General features: G+C 38.7%; 1 protein-coding gene across 18 annotated transcripts in view; it reads left to right on the forward strand.

The window, feature by feature from the left end:
- The window catches only part of LOC109485470 (pro-neuregulin-2, membrane-bound isoform-like), a 68,985-nt gene extending 54,971 nt beyond the window's left edge, over window positions 1-14,014 (forward strand). For 15 of the 18 annotated variants that reach the window (XM_019789101.1, XM_019789100.1, XM_019789105.1 and 12 more), the window contains 4 exons: window positions 4,025-4,110; window positions 8,697-8,799; window positions 9,200-9,311; window positions 9,776-14,014. In XM_019789101.1, the coding sequence (XP_019644660.1) occupies window positions 4,025-4,110; window positions 8,697-8,799; window positions 9,200-9,311; window positions 9,776-10,513 (1,039 nt within the window). In that variant the 3' untranslated portion in view covers window positions 10,514-14,014. Of the gene's footprint in view, window positions 1-3,860; window positions 3,932-4,024; window positions 4,111-8,696; window positions 8,800-9,199; window positions 9,312-9,775 lie in introns of all 18 variants that reach the window. The other 3 variants (XM_019789102.1, XM_019789113.1, XM_019789115.1) reach the window with 1 other exon arrangement.
- The last annotated feature ends 12,844 nt before the right edge of the window (window positions 14,015-26,858 follow it).

Raw genomic sequence — 26,858 nt, forward strand, 5'->3', positions numbered from 1 at the left:
ACTGAGAGTGTGTGATCGGCCATTTGCTACATCCTGACGGAGTGATTGAGTGAGTGAAGGAAGTATGTTGAGAGAGAAGTTGTCCATGACTTGAAGAGCAATTGATGCAAGAATGGATTATTAGAAACTGATTGTTGATGTTTTGAACGTGTCTGTGTGTGTTGTTTGAGAGCTTGTGCTTTTGTTTCACTCTGGTTTTTACCCGGATTTTTCACGGTTTTTGTTAGATGTTTCTTCAGTGTCATTTGGCCCATTGCAGAAAATATCTTTTCGGACACTACATTTGAGAATTATAGACGGGCCAATGTCATCCTGAAATACGTGAATACAACTTGAAACGAGACGTTCTGCTCTTTATATGCAGAATGCATTGCAGGTTTTATATATAATAATGCAGGTGCAGTATGCTCTCCCGAAGTGGTCCGAGTATGTATTGTCTGTCCTGATTCAAAACTCAATACATACAACACTTAGTTTAAAGTTTGGAACAGCTCAGACACCCTCTAGAGTTTCTGACCCAGTCAATGTGTCAGGTGAAGGGCAAAGGAAGGTCAAAGATGACCAATATGGCTGCCAGGATGTTTTCTATATGGTATCGAGAATTTAGGTTGAAGATCCTATTACGGTACAGCCAGGCTGATGACAGTAAAAGGCCCATCATAAACCCACATCAAAGACATATCAGACACAGTTTATACCCATCTTATCCTGCCTATGTTTTAGTAATGACATTCTGAAAGGAGCCTGCTGAAATAGTTAATGATTTGCTTTTAAAGGATTTTGATGAAGAGATGAATATCGTTGATGGGGAGTGAATGTCAAAGACCCCAATTTTGTTTGCATTTATGAATCCTGAACTTTGACTTACATGTAAAGCTGTGTTAAGTAACATTAGGATGATACAAAAAGTCAATTTCTTTACAAATTAAGTTGAAAATACCTTATTCCATTGAAAATATGTGCCATTCAGGAAAGTGGAGGCTCTAAAATATTACACCTTACAAGTGACAGTGTTTAAAAACCTGGAAACACAGTACAGTTGTCAGTCATGTTCGTTTATATTCTGATATTCTGTGGTGGTGCTACAAAATAAGTGCACCTCTTGTGAGCTATTTCATTGCATAATTGTAGAAAAATGTGAAACAATAGCACAAATATGTTGAAAAGTGTAAGTAAATGACAATCACAAGGAAGAGGGCCATTATTTGCATCATACAACTCTTCCCAACTTAATCACAACTTACAGTTTTTCAATATCGATCTCTTCCTTTGGTTGAAAGCCCACAGTGATTAAAGTCAGCTAATTGAAAAGAGGCTTCAGTTAATTGCTTAGTTGTTATTCAAAGTCAGGTGATGATTGGATGATAAACACTGCCCAGTTTTCATCAAAACTAAATGTTGTTTTGTTGACAGTAATTTTATTGTTAGTTTGAAATATGATTATCAAAATTTGGATTATATTGCATGTGGTTTCATCATCACAACAACCATTTTCTTGTTTTTCCTGAATTATATCTAGCTATAGGTTTTCGATAAAACACTAGATGTCTTCTAATATTCCAATGAGAATCAATGAATGTCAACTCTAATGATGATTTTGAGGCTATACACAATGTAGTAATGTATATACTATATTATATCTACTGCAGCTATTTGCTAAAGATTGCACAAATGAGCCCTGAATACTGACAATCCGACCTTGAACTTAAGACTAGTTATGACCTTGCCATGCCCTTGAGATGACGAGACTTAGTAAATGTTATGGTTATGTTTCCAAAGTGTGATCCTCAATGTTCCACCCAGTTTAAGGAACAAATCCGCCTTGATCCGACCATTACTATTGGAGAGGAGGTGTATCAGGCACAGATGGCTTTGCAATTTGGCACCAGCGACTTTCCATGTCAGGGCTCGATGAACCCGTAATTTGATGGTTTGGGGGAAGAAGACACCAATGAGATAATCGATGCAGAACATTCAAGATGTTCTGCAATAGATTACTTTCAAGTGTTATACTTTGGAAGAAGCTGTTTGGAGTAAGGATATGTGTGTTGTTACCTAAAAAAGTTGTGAGTGTGCAGATGTGTGTGCTTCTGCAGCAAAGTATAATTATAATGTGCATGTGTATGTTTGTGTATGCGTCTATCACAAAATGCATGTTTATGTTTGAATGTGTAGGTGCAAGTGTCTTGTATGTATGCCTGTGTGTTTGAGTATGTGTGTATACTATGAATACATGTACATGTATACTATGAGTGTGTGTGTGTGTCTGTGTGTGTATCTGTGTGTGTGCGCATCTGCATGTGTGTCTGTGTGTGTGTGTGTGTGTGTGCGCTTATGCCTACGCATGTTGGTGTGTATGAATTATGAGTAAATGAGTGCTCTATGTGTGTGTTTGTATGTGTGTGAGTGCATGCATGCATGTGTGCGTGCGTGTGTTTGAATCAGTAATAAGGTACTAGACAAAAATATTTACAATTGCGATGTCCAGACTTTCTTCCTGGCAAGGTGTGATGTTGCACTTCCTTCTATCGCACAATTTTGGCAAGTCTTTTGCACAATCTCCTGTCAAGGCCTCCCCAATTTCGTTTCTTGGTTCTTGGATTTCAAATAAAATGTTGAACAGAAATAGAACGACATCCATTGCATTTGTTCAAACAATTTGATGAAGTGTTTTTTTTTGTTTTCATCTTTCCCTGTTGCTAAATTTTTACCCAAAACATGTCCAAGAACTGGGGATATACAGTACAGATCTCGAATAAATTTTCTTTGGTAAGCATACGGTTAAAACTCAATCAAAAATGTGTAAACTACCTGCACAAATTAGCTACAACTGTGTGTGGTTATTATACTCCTCACAGACAGGCATAACCAATTTTTGCAAACCATCTACTTGTGTTTTACACGAGAAATAAACACTGATTTTTCACAGCTTTTGCACACATTTCAATGGAGAAATCCACAGCTTTCTGCACCACATTTGATGGCAATTTGCATGCGTGCAGATAGATGGAAAGCTATTTGAGATCTGTACTGTCAGTTGGTGGGGCCTAAAAGCCAGATCACAATGTCTCATACAGCAGCACACTACTGTTTCTTATCTCAGTCTATTCTTTTGTCCAGTATAGCCTTTATCAAACTTTAAAGGAGAAAATTAGTAAAATGTCAACACATTATCATAATGTCAACACATTATCATTAATGACACACTTTGAATAAAATTTGAAACTTTGGAAAATAAAGCTAAGACTTACATATTGTGATTTCAAATTGCTGATTCTTAATTTACAGTAAACAGCTACTGCTGCTACTGATTTTCTGCTGCCTATACAGTAAAAGAGTTTCTTATCACCACTGTAAAGTTTTTCTGCACAAAGCTACTATTGGCACCCAGGTGGCAATTTTATGTTCTCTTGTGCAGGTTTTTTTTCCAGCATCTGCCATTCCGTCATTTCGCTGCTCATGAGTGACAAAAACTCTTGCCAAATTTCTGCCATCTTCACAGACAAACATCTGTGTACATATGATATACCTGTAGAAAACTTGAAGACTTGCCAGAACATCAAATTTGCCTCTCAGGATGTGAAAAAAGTTTGAGAGATTTAAAATTCCAAACTATATACATCCAGACAGTGTACTAGCCAACCTGAAATTTTTTGTCCATCAAATATTTGTCTGTCATGAGTGGCAAAATTCCATCAAATGATGGAAAAACAGACACTGGCTAGACCACAGCATCCAGAGCTGGAAAAAAAACCTGGCTGGACGTACTGTTTTGTACTTTGCATCTGTTTTCCAGCCTCCTGTTTTCTCCTCTCACGCTCTAATCATCACTTTAATGTCCTTCTTCCTGTGATCGCCAGGTGCACGGATGATTACGTTGGCAAGCGCTGCCAGTATCTAAACCCTGCCGTGTACAGAGCTCAGTTACGACGTATGTGCCTCTTTTCCTTCCCTAGATGTTATATATGTGTACTGTGCATGTCGTGCTCCGATGGTAGTATATGTATACGCATGTTGTTAACAGGTGCATGAAGGGGTTTAAAGGAGGACGATGCCAGTTGACCGATTTTCAAACCCCTCAGGAGCCGGTGGATGGAGCAGTTGGGCGTGGTAGTATGATTTTTCCTGTCCCTCTTCATTTGCAGATCCATTTCTGTGTGTGTAAAGAAAGGCACATTGCATCTTTTGAGGGACACATCCACATTTTAACTGTTTTCCTAGTAGAAAATGATGAACATGTTCAGCCCCAATGTTGTATTTTCATCAATTTGCTTCTTGTAATTCTGTGATAACTTTACAGTCTATCACTATACAAAGGGTAGAATGGAGTTTCTGTGCCAAAAGCTCATGAGCCAATAGAAACTATGTTAAATGATAAGCCTGTTTTATTCTTAGTGTCAACACCAGACTTTTGGTATTTCATGCGACAAAGCAGGTTTTAATCTTGAATGTCAACCTTGCATATAAACTTTTGTTAGTTAATAAACTAACCTAGAAATACACTACTAAACATGTCCCATTCACGTAACTTTAACAGTACAGCTGAAAAATCTCATTGAAATTGGCTACATACAATGTATAACAAGCATGAGTATGTAACATGCATGGTCACACTCCTCATGAGTTAGCAATGTGTCTTCCTTGTTTTTAACACTGCATGATGAGTTAGTAACTACAGTAACTTCAACAGACGATGCATGTGGTGTACTGCTGATACACGTGACTCTGGTCTAGTATTGTAATACCTTTTTACAACACTTTGATGATCATACAATCATAGTCCTTGTGCTCATTGGCAGTTTAGGCTCTGAAAACTAGAAGTTCTAAGGCTGGCTGCCATTTTATGTGTTAAAGCGATCATAATTTGTCAAGCACAAATTTGACTGTAGAGATTTGTATCTGCAGTACACATGCGAAATCTGTTGAAGTATCAAACTAGATTATTAGACGTGTAGGGTGGGTATAAAAGTAGAATGTAACATTGTAATAATATTATACATTCTGAAAGTACAGCGTATAATAACCTCATTTGTCTCACCACCCCTCTCTATCTAAAATTTGGACGTCCCAACCCAAACAGATATTACTACATGTACTTGTTCCGAACAAGCCCCCCTGTACGTTGTGAAGACATGCATGTTTGCATACGGCCATACATGCAGATATACTGCACTCTGTCTGCAAGGCATCTTGGGATTGAGGGCTGGAAGGCTTTGTGTTGAAAACACGGAATTCATCACAGTGTATGCAAATTAGTTACCTCGATTCCATATATGGAAGTTCTCATGATTCCATATATGGAAGGGTCCAAAGAATTATGCGTAAATATCAGAATTCAGAATCAGAATCAAATAACAGTAACTGAATTCTTAGAAATCAGTGGACAGATATGGTATGTTCCAAATTGATAGCTTTCCTTCCTTGACAAGACTCAAGATCTTGGCATTTGACCAAAAAGACTGGGTAATGTCAAAGATCAACCACAGCTATGAATGTATAGAATTTAGCTTGAATGCTCATCTGATACTGTCTACCTGTATTGGGAGCCAGTATTCAAGACAATGCCTTAAGATCGGAAAAGCAATTGACGGCAAGTTTGCCTCCAAGTCTGAGGTTACCAAGTCGATTCTCTACTTGAGAAGAAATCCATGTCTTCAATCCTACGATTCCTTGAGCGACATACCGATAGACAAGTAGCTTCCACGTCTTTGACTTCTGGAAGACGTTGGACCTGCTTGTATGTGTTCCAACCCGTAACGGTCGATTTGCCACCCTCTGCTTCCGTTTGGACACACAGGAAAGCGATCTTTAGCCTTCAGAGGTACCTCCACTCACTATCTTATCTAGCCAAGAGCTCTTCCCTGCCTCTACATCCAATAAGGTTTGCCACTCTTCAATGGCAAAACCAGTGTTGTGCCAAGGAATGGACTCAACTAAAAAAATCTGACCAAAACTTCTTTTAAAAATCTACCCAAGAAAAAAAATAGGATGACTGACTGTTTGGATATTTCAAAAATTTAGAATGAACCAGTTCATTGTTTTTTTATCCAAAACTGTGTGTAAAATATTGAAGAAGGAAAATCTGAAGTAAAGTGAAGAGGGAAATATTTTTACACCAAGCGAGATCGAGAGATTGAGGTGCAATACTGGTTTTTGTACAGACTGTCCAGACTTCTCTTCATCTCATGCAAAGTCCCAAACACGCATTGTGTGGCATGCTATGGCCTGAACATGCATGTCTTTGCATGGCTTGCACCATGTATGATTAACCCACCATTAACAGTGCTCTATCCTGCACATATTCCTCTCATCACCACGACTTTTCCTCTATCATATCTACAGACATTTACGGTGGCATTTTCCCCTTCCAGTAACCAGCTCATTTCCTCCTGCAGATTAGATATTATACAAAACCATGTACATATATAGTATTACATATCTCTGGATTTTTCTATAGCACTGCATGATTATTTTTGTTAGCCGCAGCAACTTTTTGAAACAGTTATTTTTTACATTTTGTAATGCTTTCAACATGTACAACCTCAAGTTTGTTACTATTGTCCTGTAGTTACTTGTACAAGTATATGAATTCCATGTCATACACAGATTTTGCTGTATAATTTGTGTTAGGGGAAGGTTTCTGACATTGTATTTGGAAGCATTGTCATGATTTTTGTATACCCCAAGAAGCAGTTTAAGTTTTTGTTGTACAATGTATGATGTTTTCATCATGTTTACATTGTAAGCCATACCTGTTATAAAATGGTAATTCAGCATAAACATACAATGTAAATCTAATGATACACAGTTGCATTATCATTTTGACTTCCACCAAATTACCATATTTTTTACCTGTCGTTATATCTGTGGTAAATGTACATTATGCTACAACCAGATAGTAGTTTTTTTCTTCCATGCAACAATGGTTATGTTTTTTGTAGAAATGTGGTCACTATAACATTTCCTTCTTTCTAAGATGACTCTACTTATTAAATGAAGCATGCAAACCATGCGTAACTCTTTTTCTGACCAATCCAACTTTGTTTCCTCTCCTTTTTGACACTGAACAAACTTTTCTGTGTACTAAAAAATCACTTATTAGTTAATATTCTTCTCTTCCTTCAACTGGCATAAACCAACAGGTTGTTAAATCAAATTTTGTTTTATTCATAACTTCTGTGGCTCATAAATTTTATATTATTAAGATACTGACAGGGTCTCTAATTGCAAAAAAAACTCACTTCAGAAAGAAAGAATTCACTTCAGATGCTTTGCAGTTTTACAGTTTTAATTTTAAAAAAGTCAAATTGTAAAAAAAATACTCAGATCTCAACAAATGTTGGTTTGGTCTTGCTACTCAATCCATTTTTGATAACTTGCTCCAATGCTCTTGATAATACACACATGTACTAAGTCTTGTAAAATGATAAAAGTATCTATCTTCCTTTACCAAATTTAATTTTTACCTTTGTAACACGACTTATGAATCATTCTATCTGTTATTAATTTTCTTCCTGTGATATTCTTTATCTCCACTTCCAGGCTTCTTCCGTTCTCCCCCCAGACCACCTTTCGATTCCTAGCCCGACCAAACCACGCTGATGTAAACTATTTTTGTAGGTCTAATGTTGCAGGCCACTGCAGTTTATTTCTTTTATTTATTTATTTTTTTACATTTTCCCCTCCTTGTTTTTAGCATGAGACTTGAAGTTCAGTTGTTGCAGTTCTGGTTACCGTTTCCTGAAGTTGTTTATCTAGCTCTGAGATTTTGTTTGTTTTTGTTTGTTTGTTGACATGTTCTTGGAAAGTATGGTCTGCCTGTGCATGTAGCATGCCTGCTACAATATGCTGATCGATGCACACTGGTGGAACAATATTTAACGAAATGTTGTTCACTTAATATGTGCAGTACATACTTAAGCCTAAAGAACTACCTACTCTTGAATGAGGTCAAAAACATGTTGTTATGAGGTTTCTGTTGATGACTTACATGTATGGAAAATTTCAAATTTGAGTATTTCAGTGTTCATCAACAATGTACTGCACATACATGACATGAGTTCTTGCCTGTATGTTGTGGCATGACAACTGATACAGAGGCTTGCAGCAAAGCTTGCTCGTGCACTCAGACCGATCCATTTGATTGAATCAGACGTTTGGAATTCATTCTTTACAGTTCCAGAGTTGTTCATATGATACCTTGCATTTTTAAACGCACCAGCCTGGGCATTGTGTAGCCTATCTTGTTCTTGAAACCTGAATGTCTTAAATCTGTCTACATCTGAAATAGGATTAACATCTGTGTCCATAACATCACCAGGGTCCATAATATCGCCACCCTGAGATATTCTTACTGCAACATACTTTTGGTATGCACTCCTGCACACCTCAAATGTACATACCTAGGGTATGTTGCAGTAAAAATATCTTTAAGCACACTTTTTCTCAAGGTGGCGATATTATGGACTATGGTGATATTATGGACACAGATGTTACTTCGTATTCGTGTATTGCAACTCTCATGTTCCTTGATTTGCAGAAAAATAAAGCAATGGCTGGTGTGTTGTTCATTGCATATGTACATGTATACACAAATGCATTGTTTCTCATTTTATGTACTAGCTGAAATATGGTTAGAATTTCAATCTTCTTGCCATTGCTGGATGTCAATTTTTGTTCTTTGTTTTCCTCCGTAGGTGCAGAAGAAATTCATCAGAAGAGAGTCCTTGCTATCACTGGAATATGTTTAGCTCTACTTGTTGTTGGGATCATGTGTGGTGTGGCGTGGTATATGTCTAGGTATGTGAGAAAATAAACAATATTTAATATACAGAAAATATAATACAATATACATTGTACAACAGGAGAATGGAAAAGGAATAATGGAATCAGCATGGTACAAAATATTTTGTAGTTCGCAAGTCTGCCTGTGGATGCAGTGCAGTTTCTGTGTATTCTGCCAGATGGCGCTTACAAGCATGAGAAAATATGCCCCTTCTGAGGAATATGGAGCTAATAAAACGTTCTTGTAAGGGAGAAAAGGCTAGTCTAGCTTCCTTGTAGATGAAAAAATATTAGCCAATTCTTTTGCCTATTTGACTAAATTTTACTGTTTTAAACCTGTATCGTTAGTCTGGTACATAAGTATAGAAAGGTAAAATAAAGCGACCGTTTCTGATTGGCTTATTGTGTTTTGCAGGAAGCAACGTAAGAAGTGGTGCCGAAAACACCTGATGGCAAACGGCCAGGCCCAGGGCGGGGACGCGGACGGAGAGCTTCATGAGGGGGAGATCATGATCCCAATGGCAAACGTAAGAAACTTTCCGAGGAAACTGTTGCTCTAGCAACTGGATAGGTTTTCACAATCTATCCAGTTGCTTGGATAACAATGTCCTTGTGTACATGTATCTCATTACCTGGATGTCTAACCTTCATGGACACAAGAAACCTTCATTTTACCTCCAAATATGCCTTTGTCATTTCATCAGAAGTTGATCATAAGTTGATGTCATTTACCATTATTTTGGGCCGTATACTTTTAAAACAATGATGAACCATACAGACTGTCAGTGTGAGAAATTTTGTTCATAGCAAAGCTCTTAATTATGTTTAATATTTCCTTGGTAATGTGTTGGTTCTCAAAAACAGGTGAGCTGGAATATTAATGGGAATGAAAGAGACTTTCTAATTTATTTTTTGCCCAAGAAACAACTTGGAATTGATCTACATTTTTATGATTTGAGTGATGACAGTGAAATTATTACCCATCATGCAGCTGGCTGGGGGTTCCCGCACAGAGCCCAAACAGGACCTGTCTGACGAGACGACCTTCAGAAACGGCGACTCCCACGCGCCCCACGACAACCCGAATGGCGACGTCGGTCGGAGCCAACCAATGGACGACTTCCGAGGGGGGCGACGCATGCGACTGAACGGAGTAGCCAAGCCAGCTTTGTCCAAGCCGTCGTGGCAGAGCACGCCGAATAAGGACAGATCACCCCGCAAGGAGTTCGCAGCTCTTCCCGCCGAGCCTTCGCCCATTCCAGAGCCGAGCACGCCTCCGAGACCGTCGCTAGAGCGCCCCCTCCCCATCCCCGACCTCCAGCAGTTTAGGCAGGCGAGCCGCGAGTCGTCCAAAGAGGATCTCGTCAACGAGAACACGCCACTGCGCAAAGCATCGTCCGCCTCGTCGAGCGGATCCAGCCTGCAGTTGGACACGTCCAGGCCCGACCGTAAGCCCGGCCTTCGGGACCCGGGCGACGTAGATCTAAGCACGGAAGAATTCCACCCATACGACGTCACCGACGCGGGTGACCTCACGCCAGAATTCACGCCCACAAACACACCCAGAATACAGAGAGATCGGGATTACTCCAACAACAACCCCCCCTACATCTCCACCTCCCGCCCCAGCGACGAAGAGGACGAAAACGATAATTTCAACGCCACTGATCCCGACTTTCACGCACGACTGAGAAACGTCATAGAGAACCAGGAAGCCGTTGCGGTATAATCTCTCATCCATCGTCGTCAGGCAGTTCAAATTTAGCAACAAACCTCGATTACAATGATTTATTTTTTTAAATTGCCATTTCAACCTTCAAATTTCTCTCTCTGCCATTTTTCTTTGTCATACAGTATTATAAGAACTTCACAGTGTAGCTCATGTGGAATTCGCAACTCATCATAACCTCTGAAGTGTCACTAAACCATTTGCGTTCATTTCTAACATTGGAGAATGGTTCTCTTATATTACCTTCCGATTCTTTTGTTGTGGTGTATTTTGAATATTTTGAGAGGATTTGACAAGACCCTTAGTGCCATACTTTTAATGCCGGTGCCAAGCCCCAAAAAAGTTTTCAGAGAAATATTTTTTTGGCACAGACACCACCACAATTGATATCAATTTCACCAACAGCTTGATAATAAGTCTGTCATATTTGGTATCTTATCCCCAAAATGATGAACCTGTTTGACTACAGAAAATGTTATAATGTGATGAGTTGCCACAAACAAGAAAGGCTACTAAAATTCCTATAGTTGTTTGTTTGAACATATCATTATTGCCTTTGATGAAACAAACTTATCAAAGTGACTCTCAGAACCCTATTGTTTATGCCTTTACTGCCAATGTTCTGTGTCGAAAGTCGTGGACAGAATCAAACATAAAACGGAGGCTTTTTAGGACACGTCGACAAACATGTACGACCGGCGCGCCTGAGAATGCTACGCTGGCGGGCGACCAACCGGAGCGCTGGTTACACCACACCAAAAACGTCCTGATCACATTCCAGTCCCATTGCCATGGCAACGGCACTCGCTTCCGACACGTGTACCCCACTGGTCGTATTAACAGCTCCAAATGCAACCGAAATAGTACACATGAGACCATCACCATCATGCTTCCTCATGACATAGCAAGATATAAATTGTGATATAGAAAGTAAGGACTACAACTATTAGTAGAGGTTTTGAAGAGAGAACTTAATGGAAAGAGTAAAGGATGTACATATTTCGTATATCTTTCATTGCTGGGTCTCCTGGACATTTTTTCCCCTAATTTATTTAAGACAAAAAAAACAAGCTCATTTATAATATATTTGTAGTTTTTTTTTGCTGTGTCATGTAAAATGTTAGCTGGTCTAGGAATGAGTGTATTTACTGATAAATATTCTTGTCAGTGTTTGTGTAAAAAAATCATGAAGTTAGTCTGTTGTGTTAGCTTTAATTGTGGTAGACTTTACAGTGTAGCATGTAGCTACTAGCACCACCATGGAATAGAAGAGAATGTAAGATTGTGCGAATTTGTAATCTGCTATGTTGACTGGGTATTTATGGGGAGGAGACATGACATTTGTCTGTTCTAGAGATCTTGTATATTTTGCTCAATTCAGACCTCTGGGAGGACTGAAAGTGTCCATGACAAAGATGGCTAACTAATTACAGTAATTAATTGATTAAATTTCACCTTTCGAATCATACTATCATGAAAAATTATCATGAAACTCATTTGGAAGAAATAATCTTCCATCCTGTAATCAGAATTTGGTGCTTTCTTTCTTAATTCATAGATACCCCTGTAGTTGCTTGAGTACATTGGATTTTGCAATGTGCTGCAGCTTAGGAAGGACACCTAGTGACTCATCAAAGAACTGCAAACAATTGCTTTTCAGCATGCTGAACGTGCACCTAATTTTACGACCACATGACATGCAAAGCTTTATACTACCCAGAGTGCTAATGATGTTACATGCTTACATTATATGGATTTTTATTTCCCTGTTTTAGTGATTGACTATTCTTGAACATTACAAGGTGCATTCAAAGCTAGCAAGCTACCTTTTGCAGAGTAAATTCATTGCAAATTCAGGCAGGAAACTATCCTAGTAGTTTCGTTGAAGTTTGTAACACTAATTATGTATTTTGCACAGTTAGGAAAGCAAAATCCCTGTCCCAATTTTTTCATAGCTTGTACAACTGTTGATGATGTTTTCTACTAATGAGCGACAATGCAAGCAAGTATGTACATGTACTTGCTTCAGCCTAACAAAGTTTCTACTAACACTCTGGCAAATGTAACGTTGAGAAGTGCAGAATACATGGTTATGCTTTTAAATTATACAGTGAAAACTGCTTCTTTGTCATGACACAAACATGTGCTTCTACTTAACACCAGGCATCCATAGTGATTTTAGGGCTGTAAAGCTGGATTTTCAAAGTCAATTTTCTGGCAATTTTTTTAATTTGGTAACTTTGAATCAACCCTATCCCATAGCATACTGATATCTGTGAGGCAAAAATCTGATGTAAATGGTTGCTTGTTTTGTATCGTAGACTGGTTGTATCCAATTGTTTAGCTTGTTATGGGGCTATTTAAAACACTTTTTAAGTATGAAGTGATTGACAAAATTGTGCTTAGAAATGGCAGTAAATGTCAAAATCAGACAGATTTCCTCATCCAGAATACCTTTCTGTTTTTCCGCCCTAAAATTGCATTGGATGCCTTGAATAAACGTATGCCTGGTATGTTTAAATTGGGAGGGCGCAGTCATGTTGCTTCTGCCTACAACTTTGTAATCAATGAGGATAAGCTTTATGCAGTAAATATTCCATCGCTAAGTTGCAACATGTTAGACTTTCAATCAGTGCAGTTCTCTTCCTGTGTGGAGCAAATCAGTGATTTGGTTTTTTCTTTTTCTGTGGCATCAACTTAGATTGTAGGATAGTCGGCTTTACCACTTCTGTGTAAGTCTTCTGTCTGTGCTTCGAAAACATTATCAGAGAGTGCCATTGGTAACAAACGAAAAGAGGGGGATATGGAAGTGTTCAGCTGTCACAATATAAGGTGCATTTTTGGATACAAAAAAAAGTAAGCTATTAAGATCCTACTAGGTCTATGAACAGATAATAGATGTTCTGCATTCTATTGTACAAAAGAATTATAAAGTATGGTAACAAACAGTACCTGTACATTGAGACAAGGATGTAGAATTATCAGATAGCGAAGATTAAAAAAGAAAAACATATTACTAATGAGATAATGTTGTGCATACAAGCAAGCCTTGTCTGTAATACTACAAAGAAGTGTAGAAATCCCACATCTTGTACTTTATACATTGCTGCAAGAGGACTGTGTGCCATGGAGCATTTTCTACCTAAAGCTTTAAATGCCTGCCTTAAAAAACTGCATACTTAATTGTAATCTTTTATTACTGCTTACCATTTAGATCAATGCACAAACAAGAGAAGAATATATGCGGTATTTGTAACACAAGTACAATGTAATGTTAGGTGTATGGCTTATATTTGTTTTCCTTTAATACAATTGACAACATGACAGCCAGCATACATGTAAGCACTGAAGTTGCACTCTACTTTGTAATGTTTTTGTGATATTTTGATGTACATTTTTGAATAGGAGCTGTATATTGTATTGAAACCAAGTGTTGTGTTGAAATTGTTCAGTTTTGAAATATGCTCAGCTCACCCTTTTTAATAAAGTCTTAGACGACAACATGGCGTGTTGAAGTTTTTATTTTCTTGGTGCGGTGTATAATGTGTGTGTGTGTGTGTGTGTGTGTGTGTGTGTGTGCGAGGAAAGATATACTGTGATCATATCATCGGACAAAAGTTTGCAACAAAATCTCCTCAAATCATCCAAACGTCCTCCATTCTTGGATTCTGAGTTCTTAACGTTATTAAGTTTCTATTCAACGATAAGAAGTTTTGGTGGTGGATTCATTGGCGTGTTCAGATCGTGTTTTGAGTTAAAAATGCGCGTTTCCTGACCTGGTGAATTTCGGAGAAGACAAAATGACACCAAACATATATGATTTGTATACATCCTTTCTTTCTTTCGTTTCTAAGAAACACTTCTTTCTAATGGTCCTCATTAGCACCGTAGTCTTTGCTTCCTGTCAAGTAAATGACCATGTGTTCTCCGAGGAAATAATCTTTCATTCTAACTTTTGAATCCATCGTCATAAACGGGCTACACTTGACCGTGACACGGTGTCAATTTAGCGCCACCCAGTGTCGGTTGAAGGTACTGCAGCTGCCGGCCTCATCTCCCACTGTCACAAACGGACTGTACCTGACCGTGACACGGTGTCAATTTAGCGCCGCCCAGTGACGGTTGAAGGTACTGCAGCTGCCGGCCTCATCTCCCACTGTCACAAACGGACTGCACCTGACCGTGACACGGTGTCAATTTAGCGCCGCCCAGTGATGGTTGAAGGTACTGCAGTCCCGGGAGGCTATCATCTACCATAAATGATCAGTGCGCGCACGAAATTTTGGACGTTGATACACTTACATGGTAACGACTGCAAATGTTAGACCAGCCGTTTGTATTGTAGCAAAATTTTGTATGATTGTTATCGCCACTTTACAACGTGGATATAAGCGAGCATTGGCCTCAAGCAGGAGGAGAAACTGCGCCAAGACATGTCTGTAGTGTTTATTAAAAAGCTTGGTATCATTTGCTTAGATGCTAGATCAGTTTCTCATGTCAAGGTTAGCCTCCTGTGCAGGCGCCACTGCGGTGGGGAAGAGTTTTTAACGCGTTATAAGTAGAGATAAAAACTCTTCCCCACCGCCGCGGGGCCTGCGCAGGAGGCTATGTCAAGGTCAGGTGCAGCCAGAGTGTGTATGTCGGATTGCTGCAGTACCTTCACCCTTCACTGGGCGGCGCTTTAGGACCACCGTGTCACGGTCAATACAGCCTGTTTTGTATGGTGGTTTGTAGTACCTTCATCCATCACTAGTCAGCGCTTCAGGGGCACCGTGTCGCGGCCAGGTGCAGCCCGTTTAAGGCATTAAATGCAATCTCAGGACGGCAAAACAATTGAAATATTCTGGGTGAGGAAATATGTCTGATACTGAATCAAAATGGCCCTTTGGTACGACGGGAGTGTTCTGGGATCTTATTTTGTGCAACTTTCCTGGTACTTTTTCAAGTTTTTGTCGGTAGAATGTCTTCCTAAATGTGCGGCAGAACGATGGGAAGTTTTTACAGTAGGTTTATTGCCGTTTTCCTGGTGTTCTGAGGAGAAAATGCGGATTTTTTTACCTGGTGGATTTTGGGGAAGACAACAAAATGGCGAGATAGCCTCGGAAGAATTGCGTGGTTTGGAGACAACTTCGCTTTTTTGAACAGGTAAGGAACAAACTTACTGATATTTTTCCATAGCAACTGGCAAGAGCATGCCATATTCTTTTGCAAGTTATATATGTGTCATTTTTCGCAAAAAAAAAAAATAGTGCAGCTCTGTAATTTCCAGCAAGGAGTTTCGGACGACTATTCCTTAATTAAGACAGGCTTTGAAAGAGTCCCAATATGCCTCGTTTTCTCGAATATTTTCAATGCGTGGTTTTCATTGTATGTCAAATGTATGTGTAGTCAATTAGACAGTTCATATTTGTAAAAAAAAGAAAAGAATGCGCTATCAAAAAAGTCTTATTTTTCTCCACGTGGCACAAATGAAGCTGTTGGAATGTGCACGTGTACATGATAAACCCTTCTGATGTTCCCGCCAAAAACTCGAGTTAACAAAGCAGGGTCCTTAAAGTCCACGTCGTCCATATGAACATGACATAAAAAGTTTGTAAACTTTAGTCCAGTTGATCATATGTCCGTTGATTTCACTATTTATTTCATTTTGTTATTATTTTTTGTTGCTATCCCTGATAGAATGAATATCAGAATGAACAACGTTGGGGCTACTTTCTTACTCTCCAAGCAGAGGTTGGGTTTTGGGTTATTTTTGGCGTGTTTTTAGACTTTTTTATCAGGGTTTCTTTTTTGCTCTGGAATTTTTCTTTTTTTTTTGGGTTGGGTGAAAGAAAATTCCAGTGCAAAAACCCCGATAACAAACAGTCCAAAATAACCCAAAACCCAAACCTCTGCTTGGAGATTAACTGTTACCACTTTCTATGAATTCGAACCCAGAACCCGTGCCCTATATGTATCCAAAAAGCTATTCGTGAAAACTTTGTGGGTAATAGCAAGGAGCTTCAACTAGAATGGAATAGGAATGGTCTAATCCGTTTTTCCTTTTCTTAATTTGACTTCGTAATAAGACTAGCATCACCATGTTAATAAGGCAAGGCTGTTTTGCACACCTGTGTGAAAACCATTTGGCATGGTCCCTCCAAAATGGTGGTTTGGCACGACGAGAATTCTCTAGGATGTTACATTTGTGCAACTTTTAGGGTACCTTTTCGACTTTTTATCGGAGGAATGTCTTTCTAAAGTGTACAGTAGACGGTTGGGGACTTTTCGCGGCGGAATTATCCTGTTTCGTGATGTTTTCAAGGAGAAAATGCGGATGTTCCCGAGATGGTGAATTTTCGAGAAGACAAGAAAATGGCGAGAATGTTGGCAGACACTGGATAGTTCAAAGGCGGCTTCGCTTTTCTTACAGGTAAGCAACAAACTTATAGTTACTATATGGCATATATTGTTCCCAGCAAATGGTATCACAACATCTCATGTTTAACAGCTTATATTCAGAAAGAAATTATGTAGTTCTCTAAGTTCCGCGCGGCCATTTCCTGATTTTAAGACAAACTTTAAAGGAGTCAATTTGGCGTCGCATTTTTACAGCAGTTTCCATGTGCGGTATGCTTGTAAGGTGTAATGCTTTATTTGTCAACTACACAACACCGCGAGTTCATATTTCTGAAAAAGAATGCTCAAACAAAAAAATATATTTTGTTTTTCGCCAGGTGGCTCAAAAACACCCATTGGAATTTGCGGATTCGAATTTGCACGTGTGCATGATTAAATCCTTAAAACAAGCTTAAGGCTGGATCCTCAAAGATTCAAGAACAAAGTTATATATCATGTTAATATACCATACTAGTCTACTTTTGATGGTTGTTGAAGGCATCCAAAATTATGCAATTTCAGGGCGGCAAAACTGAATTTTCTGAAGTAGTAAATTACATGACTGTATCAATCCTATAACAAACTGATATTTGAGACAAAAATTCAATTTCACTGAGGGGGAAAACGTAGGCTTGTTCTAGCTATCGTTGCTACATAAACATGAGACACCTCAACTAGCTTTTTTTAGCTTAGGCCATGTTGATTTGATATGGATGACATCCTCCGGGAGCCCCAAAACTGATGCGCGCGTGCGAATGAAAAAAAAAGTTTTGCAAAAAAAAAAGTTCTTTTCATTATGAAATCTACGTGGTCATGAGGGTTGAGCAAATGTCACAGAATATGGTTTGGCGAATAATCTAGTCTTCAAGTTCATTTCTTTACAATTTCGTCTTTTTTCGTTTGATTTTGGCATTCTACGACATTGGTATAGTTTTTATTAATTTTTTTTGTAACTTATGGTATATTTTTGCTCATTTTGCAACTGTTTTGTACGATTTACAGTATGGTTGAAAACTTTTTTTTTTTGGAAACGGCCGAAAATTCATGCGCGCGCAGATGTCATCCATATAATCAAATCAACATGGCCTTATTTCAAACGATTCAGGTTTGGAATGATGATGAAATGTGCTATAAGAAATGGCAGTACATGTCAATATCAAACAGATTTTCTCATCCAGAACTATTTTTTTTGTTTTGCCACCCTTGAATTGCATTGGATATCTTTGAATTTCAGTTTTCAGATAGCTAGTTGGTTTGCTTTGTTTAGGCCACACCAATTTAATTTGTTGGTTCTCGGATTCACCTCTTCATTTTTTTTCTGATTTGCAAAAAAAAAAAAGATTTTGGTTCTGAATCAACTCAAATATGCTCATATTTTGCCCCCAACAGTTGAAGAAAGTCTTTTTCTTCCTAGTTGTTACAGCTTTTCCATCTATCAATGCAGTGGTTTGATTAAAAGTTCAAATTCATTGTTTAAATATTAACCCTGCCTTTTGTGGTGACTTTATGGCTCCTATCGTAGCATTTGAGGCTATAATGGGATGCCTAGACCTGTTTTTATTTTTTGTTTCATCCTGTTGCTTCATATTTTTTCTGAAAACATCCGAGAACCAACAAATTGAATTGGTGTGGCCTTAGTGTTTTATACAGATTTCTGCACTATTAGATAAATGACGGGGCTGATAACAATCTAGCGTTGTACATGTAGCTTCTTCCTCTTCACCCATGCATGTAGTTATCTAGATCTGTGTCCCGAGGTTCTGCCAGCTGTGCAGGTGTTCCTGTCCTGGTGAGATGACACTTGTGATGACAGAGACACCAGGTGATTGGTTCCAGGAGTATCAGGTGAGATAACACTGAATTCGGAATTTTACGCACTAGCTAACCCTTATGCTATTTGAAACAAGTGCACACATGTGTAACTTCTAATGTCTATATAGTTAGGTGACAGCTGACTGATGCAGTAGTGATGGCTCCTGTCTTAACCTGACAACACTGGATTGGACCAGACCTGGTGACTTGAAGATCCAAAAGAAATATCAGGTGAGAAAAATTGGAATTGTGCATTCTACCTACCATTTAACACATAGTAATATTACAAATGTGTAACTTTTAATGTTTATATAGTTAGGTGGCTGCTGACTGATGCAGACCAGATTGGACCAGACCGGACCTAGCTGGACATTATGAAGACCCCAGATAAATATCAGGTAAGAACAATCTGAATTCTGCATTTTACCTACTATCCATGGTGTTATTTGAGAAAAATTTTTAACTTATGTTGTATTGTAAGTTAGGTGGCTGCAGACTGATGCAGTAGTGGTGACTCCTGTCTTAATCTGACAAGAGAAGATTGGACCAGACCGGACCTGGACATTATGAAGACCCCAGATAAATATCAGGTAAGAACAATCTGAATTCTGCATTTTACCTACTATCCATTGGTGTTATTTGAGACAAATGTGTAACTTATGTTGTTTTTAGTTAGGTGGCTGCTGACTGATGCAGTAGTGATGGCTCCTGTCTTAACCTGACAAGACTGGATTGGACCATCAGGTGAGAAAAGTCGAAATAATGCTTTTTATCTACCATTTACTTACTACAGGTAATAGTATTATTACAAGTGTGTAACTTGTAATGTTTATATAGTTAGGTGGCTGCTGACTGATGCAGCAGTGACGGTGATTCCTGTCTAAATCTCAGTGAACAGACCAGTTCTGAAGACCCAAGAGGAATATCAGGTGAGAACATGAAATCTAAATTGTGAATTTTACCTGTAGTACTATTTACACAGTGTTATTTGAGACAAATGTGTAACTTCTGATGGGTGTATTAGATGACATCTGTCTGAATCTGATAATATTGAATTTAACCAGACCTGTTTTGAAGAACCAAGAGGAATATCAGGTGAGAACATGAAATCTAAATTGTGAATTTTACCTGTAGTACTATTTACACAGTGTTATTTGAGACAAGTGTGTAACTTCTGATGGCTGTACATTAGATGACATCTGTCTGAATCTGATGATATTGAATTTAACCAGACCTGTTTTGAAGAACCAAGAGGAATATCAGGTGTGAAAAATCTGAAGTCAGCCTTTAAGAAGTATATAGTAATTTTCTTGGTGTTGAGACAAGTGTGTAACTCTTAACACACACACACACACACACACACACACACACACACACACACACACACACACACACACACACACACATTCAAGAATTATTTTGAGACTTTATTTGAATGAATGACTAGTCTAGAGGCTGCTTATCTAGTACATACACCATGCACTTGTCAACATCCCTAGAAAAGACAAGGTAAAAGGCACAAGCAAGTGTTTACCTGTTTGTCTATTCTTTTCTTGAACTTATTGAACTTATTGTCCTTTCATTTAATTTAAGGCCACAGTGATAGGTGTCCAGATGTTTCTGTCCTGACTGGGAGAAACCTGTGATGACTGGCGACTTCTATCCAATCCAGACCTGAATAAAAAGAGTGAAGAGTTTGTACAGGTAAGACATTGCTTTACAACTTAAATACCAAGTTATTTCTTACCTCTCGAATGTGTTAAGAACTTAGCCGAAACATTTTACAAATTATCCTTTCATATTGTTAGGTGTGTCCTGAGGGTCGGCTGTCTGGTCTGGGAGAAACCTGTCATGAAGGCTCTGAGTCAGCAAACCAGATGACTTGAAGATGCTGAGGGAAATGACAACTTTTCAAAAGTAAGTCTGTATTTTGAAGCATACTAGTTTCTTTGAGTAAGGCCACACTGATTTGACTGTATCGATGACATCCTTTGGGCAGCCCAAAACTGCGAGTGATGCAAGTGAAGAAAAAAAAGTTGCTTTCTCTATGAAATGCTTCTCTATGGACCCTTACAGGCAACAGGTGGCTACATTCTAACCAGGGTTTAAACAGGGGAATAAGGGCGCTGCTCCCTCATGTAACTAGCCAGCTCCCTCATATCAATTTTTAGATTGAACCGGCTACTTTCGACCATAGTCTTTCTGAAAACAATCTTTTTCCAGTAAAGATGTAAAAACAATACAGCAATACATTCTAGCATTACAAACTGTGTTACTCTCGTAAAAAAATCCCCCCTCGGTCACTTCGCTCCTTCACCCCTTCGCCATGCTTGCGATCTGCTCCCTCTTGCTAAAGTTTTTTAGAAAACCCCCTGCTAACTGTCATAAACTTGCATGCTGTGTGACAATAATATCTTACATTAGTAAGGCCAATTGCTGTTGTCAATACAGTGACTTTTGTTTCTCTGTCTTCAAGATGTGGACCCGGAGACTGGCCTGCAGCAGGAGGAAGAACCAGACTTTTGTAGGCAGGGCTGCGTGAAAGAAGATGGGGAGGTGTGAGTATGGTTTCTTTATTAACACGAGACAACACTCCACATGCACACACTTGCACTCACATTTCTCTTTTCTCTTTTCTCTTTTCTCTTGCACTCACATTTCTCTTTTTTCATTTAACATTTATTGTAGCCGGCGACTTCAATTTCATGTTGAGCAACACTGAAAAATTCTTCATATTGTATGGTTGAATGCCAAATTGCCCCTAAATTGTTGCTTCAGACCTTAACTCTTAAATTGTCCCGCCAAAAAACTGCGTATCTTAGCCGGCCACATTAATTCCTTAAGTCATGCTCTTCATATTGTATGAATGCCAAATTGCCCCCAAAATTGTCACTTTGGACCTTTATTCTTAAATTCTCCCGCCGAAAAACTTCGCATCTTAGCCGGCCACATTAATTCCTTAAGTCATGCTCTTCATATTGTATGAATTCCAAATTGCCCCCAAAATTGTCGCTTTAGACCTTTCTTTACACTTAAATTATCTTCGTATTAATTCCACACTAATTCCTTGTTTAGTCCATTTTCCTGCCAAAAAAAATTTATTGGCACCCTCACCTGGTTAATTAATTGGATTAACTTTTCCCGCCAAAAAACTTAGTATATAGAGCACTCTAACCTTGAACTTGTGCCCCCTCCCCACTTTTCCTGCCCACCTCCCACACTTCTTTCACAACTCAGAGTATGTTAGTTACACTGTTCTCTGGACTTCTTCGAACATGTAGTCACCACACTCTGCTACACAAACACTGTTGATCGAGTGCAGTTTTCCACCACTTAGACTTTAGAATAATCTCTCGCTCTCCTGGACGGTCAATGCACTAAGTGTACTCCCCGGTGGATGTCTTTTCGGAGACATTGATGCTTCGACACATCAGTATACCAGTGCAATTGACTGACCAGGAGAGCGAGAGATTATTCTAAAGTCTAAGTGGTGGAAAAACTGCACTCGATCAACAGTGTTTGTGTAGCAGAGTGTGGTGACTACATGTTCGAAGAAGTCCACACAACAGTGTAACTAACATACTCTGAGTTGTGAAAGAAGTGTGGGAGGTGGGCAGGAAAAGTGGGGAGGGGGCACAAGTTCAAGGTTAGAGTGCTCTATATACTAAGTTTTTTGGCGGGAAAAGTTAATCCAATTAATTAACCAGGTGAGGGTGCCAATTCATTTTTTTGGCGGGGAAAATGGACTAAACAAGAAATTAGTGTGGAATTAATACAAAGATAAATTCTAAGTACAAACAAAGGTCTAATTTTGGGGGCAATTTGGCTTTCACACGATACGAAATGATGACTAAGGAATTAATGCGGCCGGAGAATTTAAGTGTAAAGGTCCAAAGCGACAATTTGGCATACAATATAAAGAGGATAACAATGTGGAATTCATGCAGCCGGGTTAGATGCGAAGTTTTTTGGCGGAAAAATTTAAGTGTAAAGGTCTGAAGCAACAATTTAGGGGTAATTTGGCATTCAACCATACAATATGAACAATTTTTCAGTGTTGCTTGACATGAAATTTAAGGCCGGCTACAATTTAACGTTAAATGGCTCCTCACGAAAAAAGAGAAATGTGAGTGCAAGTGTGTGCATGTGGAGTGTTGTCTCGTGTTCACAAAGAAACCATACTCACACCTCCGCATCTTCTTTCATGCAGCCCTGCCAACAAAGTCTGGTTCTTCCTCCTCAGCTGCAATCCGGTCTTCGGGTCCACAACTTGAAGACAGAGGAACAAAAGTCACTGTACAGACAACAGCAATTGGCCTTACTAAAGCATTACATTACAATTGACTTGTATATCACACAACATGCAAGTTTACGATGATCATCATAGTTAAGTTGTAGCTGAATGTTGCATTTAAAGGTCCAACACGCTGCAAAAGTGTGACGTACTGTATTTCAAATGACAAAGTGCAATGTGAAACCAAGGAGTTATACTGGAGACACTATAACCTCTTTTGTAGGACTAATTGTTTGAAGATGTGAAAAGGAGTCTAGAAAAGTGTGACATACTGTGTAAAAGCAGTGCAAGCTTTAGTGACCGGACAAGTGGATTATGTAATACTATTTAAATTTAGCATGGGTGTGTTGCTAAGCAAATAAACTATACTCACAAGTGAGTCACAACTGTGCCCGCTGTCTTCATTTCCTTCTGCATCTTCAAGTCAACTGGTTTCTCCCAGAACAGACAGCCGACCCTTAGGACACACCTAACAATATGAAAGGATAATTAGTGTGATGGCAAAACACCATGCAATTCAACTATCCCATTGAATATACTTTGAAGGAGTTAGGCTCTAAAAAACTGATTTTAAACATGTTACAATGTACTTGTAGCATTTTACACATCAGAGTACTTAACTAACAATACCTAGAACAGTGTGACTTCAAGCAGCGCTCCGCTATTAGTAAAATTACAATCAGTGCCCACCCCCTGGATATCAAAAAAGGGCGATATATGAAACTGCCTGTGTCGGAGAGAATTTGTAAATATTGCTCCTCAAATGCAGTGGAAGACGAAATTCAGTTCATCTCTAACTGTCCATTTTATGACGACATCAGAAAACAATTATTTAGCACCGTGTCCAAAATTCTCCCTTACTTCCCCACCGTTCCCTACCACAAAAAAACAATTTTACTACTAAAATCAAAGAACCCACATATTATAGAAGAAGTGGGTAAATTCGTCTTCCACTGCCTAAGAAGAAGAAGTCAAACCCAGTTAAACTAGTACCATGCATGTTGTAGAATATAGTATAATGCTAGACGTAGATATAGTCTCACATACCACTGTACATTTGTATTTTCTTTATGTTGTCTGTAACTGCAATTAGCCCTCGGGCATGTATTTGCAATAAACTTTCTTAACTTAACATACAAGTACATGTGAGGACAGGAATAAGTCATGTAAGTTGTAAAAGTTGCTTGAATACATGTACAATAATTTAGGTTTTTAAAAGTGTTTAGTAACTGTTACTAGCAGCATGATATCCCACAGTTTGTAATACATCCAACAGGAAACAAAAATTCAAGTATTGTCTCACCTGCATGGACAGAACTCCTGATCAGGTCTGGTTTACACAGAAGTCAACCGTCATCATAGGTTTCTCCCAGTCAGGACAGGAACGTCAAGAAACGCATAACTAAGGATGGAGGGATAATTACTGTAGTATGATGCAAAAACATCTTAGATAACACTGACTAACCATCAAAGATACCGGTAATCATAAAGCTTAATAGATGTAGAAAGTGTTTGGCAATGGAAAGGTGTTCTTAAACACATTAACTGGTTGTTATGCCTGAGGGTTTGTAACAAATCAGAAATCAGCCACCTAACTACAGACATTAGAAGAGACATACTGTACAGTAGGTTGAATGCAGAATTCAGATTTTTCTCACCTGAGAGTCATCGTCGGTCTTCACATCACCTGGTCTGGTCCAATCTTCTCTTGTCAGGTTTATGAAGAATTCACCACTATTGCATCAGTCAGCAGCCACCTAACTATACAGACAGTAGAAGTTACACACATGTCTCAAATATAAGACCAAATAGTTGTAGGTAAAATGCAGAATTGGGATTTTTCTCACCTGATATTCCTCTTCGGTACTGGTATTCAAATCTTCTGGTCCAATCTGTCTTGTTAGGTTCAGACAGAAGTCTTCACTCCTGTATAAGTCGGCAGCCACCTAACTATACAGACATTAAAAGTTACACACTTGTCTCAAATAAGACCAAATAGTTGTAGGTAAAAATGTAGAATTGGGATTTTTCTCACCTGATATTCCTCTTGAATCTTCAAATCATCTGGTCAGGTCCTATCTGTCTATCAGGTTCAGACAGAAGTCTTAAATACTGCAATTCACTTCAGTCAGCAGCCACCTAACTATACAGACATTAGAAGTTTACACACTGTCTCAAACACATTAAGTAAGTAGTGGTTGAATGCAGATTCAGATTTTTCTCACCTGATATTTCTCTTGGCTCTTCAAATCATCTGGTCTGGTCCAGTCTGTCTTGTCAGGTTCAGACAAGTTCTCACTACTGCATCAGCCTTTATCTAACCATACATACATTATAAGTTGGACACTTGTCTCAAATTAAAAACTAGCAATGCACACACACACACCTTAAATATCTTTCCTTTAAAACAAACACATACCTCGACGAAAACTCTACATGATGACCATAAAAACGGGGATAGAAACAACAATAAAACAAATCAACCCCCTTCAACTGAAACTTTATGTGGAATACGAAAAACCTCGGGGCAAAATATTTTGAAAACAAGGAATTGCTACCTTGACAAGCATAGCCATCTGTAGTGTTGGCGCCAGAAATACTTGGGCTTGGTCATTACTATTTACTGAATTACTATAGAAAGGAACCAAACAAGCTTTTAAATTATAAATGATACATTGCATATGATAATGAATAACGAATTTCAAAGTATGGTCAACTCGACTTAACTAGTTTTCAACCGTTTTTGGTATCGTATTCATTTCGGCGCCCTGAAGCTTTGAGGCCACCATCTTGTTTACGCAAATTTTTGGCGGGAAAAATAACTACACGGCCACATTCCAACAGGTGTGTTGAACCACGTGGAGATAAAGAGAGAAATGGTTTGGTCAATGCAGAATTTCTTTCGACAAATATAACCTCAAAACGCTGAGCAACTGACTAAAAAGACATGCACATACATTTAACACTCTACAAGCGCACCACACATTGAAAACGCCAGTTGTTGAAAACGCGGCAACTTGATGGACTTTTTTAAGCCTGTGTAAAATTAGGAACGGTCGCTGCATCGCTGCCTAATACAGAAAAAAGTTCAATTCGTAGGAATATGTTGACATGTTTGTACTAGTTGCTTAGGAATAATGTCAGCCAAACAATGTACTGGTTTACCTGAAACAATGAGCGAAGTCGTCTCCATTAGTCCATACCACGCTACTCTTCCCAACTGTCTCGCCATTTTTGTCTTCTCCAAAATTCGCCAGGTCAGGAAATCCGCATTTTCTCCTCAAAACATCACCAAAACGGCACAAATCCACAGCACAAACTCCCAAACATTCTGCTGCACACTTACTAAGACATTCTACCGACGAAAACGTCTAAAAGTACCCAGAAAGTTGTGAAAAAATCAGCCCAGAGTATTCCCGTCGTAAGAAAGCGTCATTTGACCGGACCATACCAAACTTGTTTTTACACAGGTGTGCAGAACGGCCGTGCATAATTAATATGAAGTTGATAATCTAATTATGACGACCAATCAGGCCCGTTTCGGTGCCAGGCACTTATATGTGTCGAAGGACGATTAGATTGTCTAATTACGAAGAATACTAACGTACGTTGATGTCAATCTCGGTAAAAAAAATGGATGAAAATGCAGCTAGGGCACCTTTAAATTCGTATTTCTATCTTCACAAATAAACGTTTTCAAGAATAAGCTGTTATGTGGCCACAGTATGAAACATATCACTCTTGCCCAATATTCCTATTAACTGTAGATTTATTTACTTTTGCGGGGACTTTATTCCGTGGTAGAATAAGGCCACACCAATTTAATTTGTTGGTTCTCAGATTTTTCTCTGAAAAAATAAT

This window comes from Branchiostoma belcheri, unplaced genomic scaffold (genome assembly GCF_001625305.1).
Source record: "Branchiostoma belcheri isolate BF01 breed outbred unplaced genomic scaffold, Haploidv18h27 scaffold76, whole genome shotgun sequence".
In the NCBI taxonomy this organism is placed as follows: Eukaryota; Metazoa; Chordata; class Leptocardii; order Amphioxiformes; family Branchiostomatidae; genus Branchiostoma; species Branchiostoma belcheri.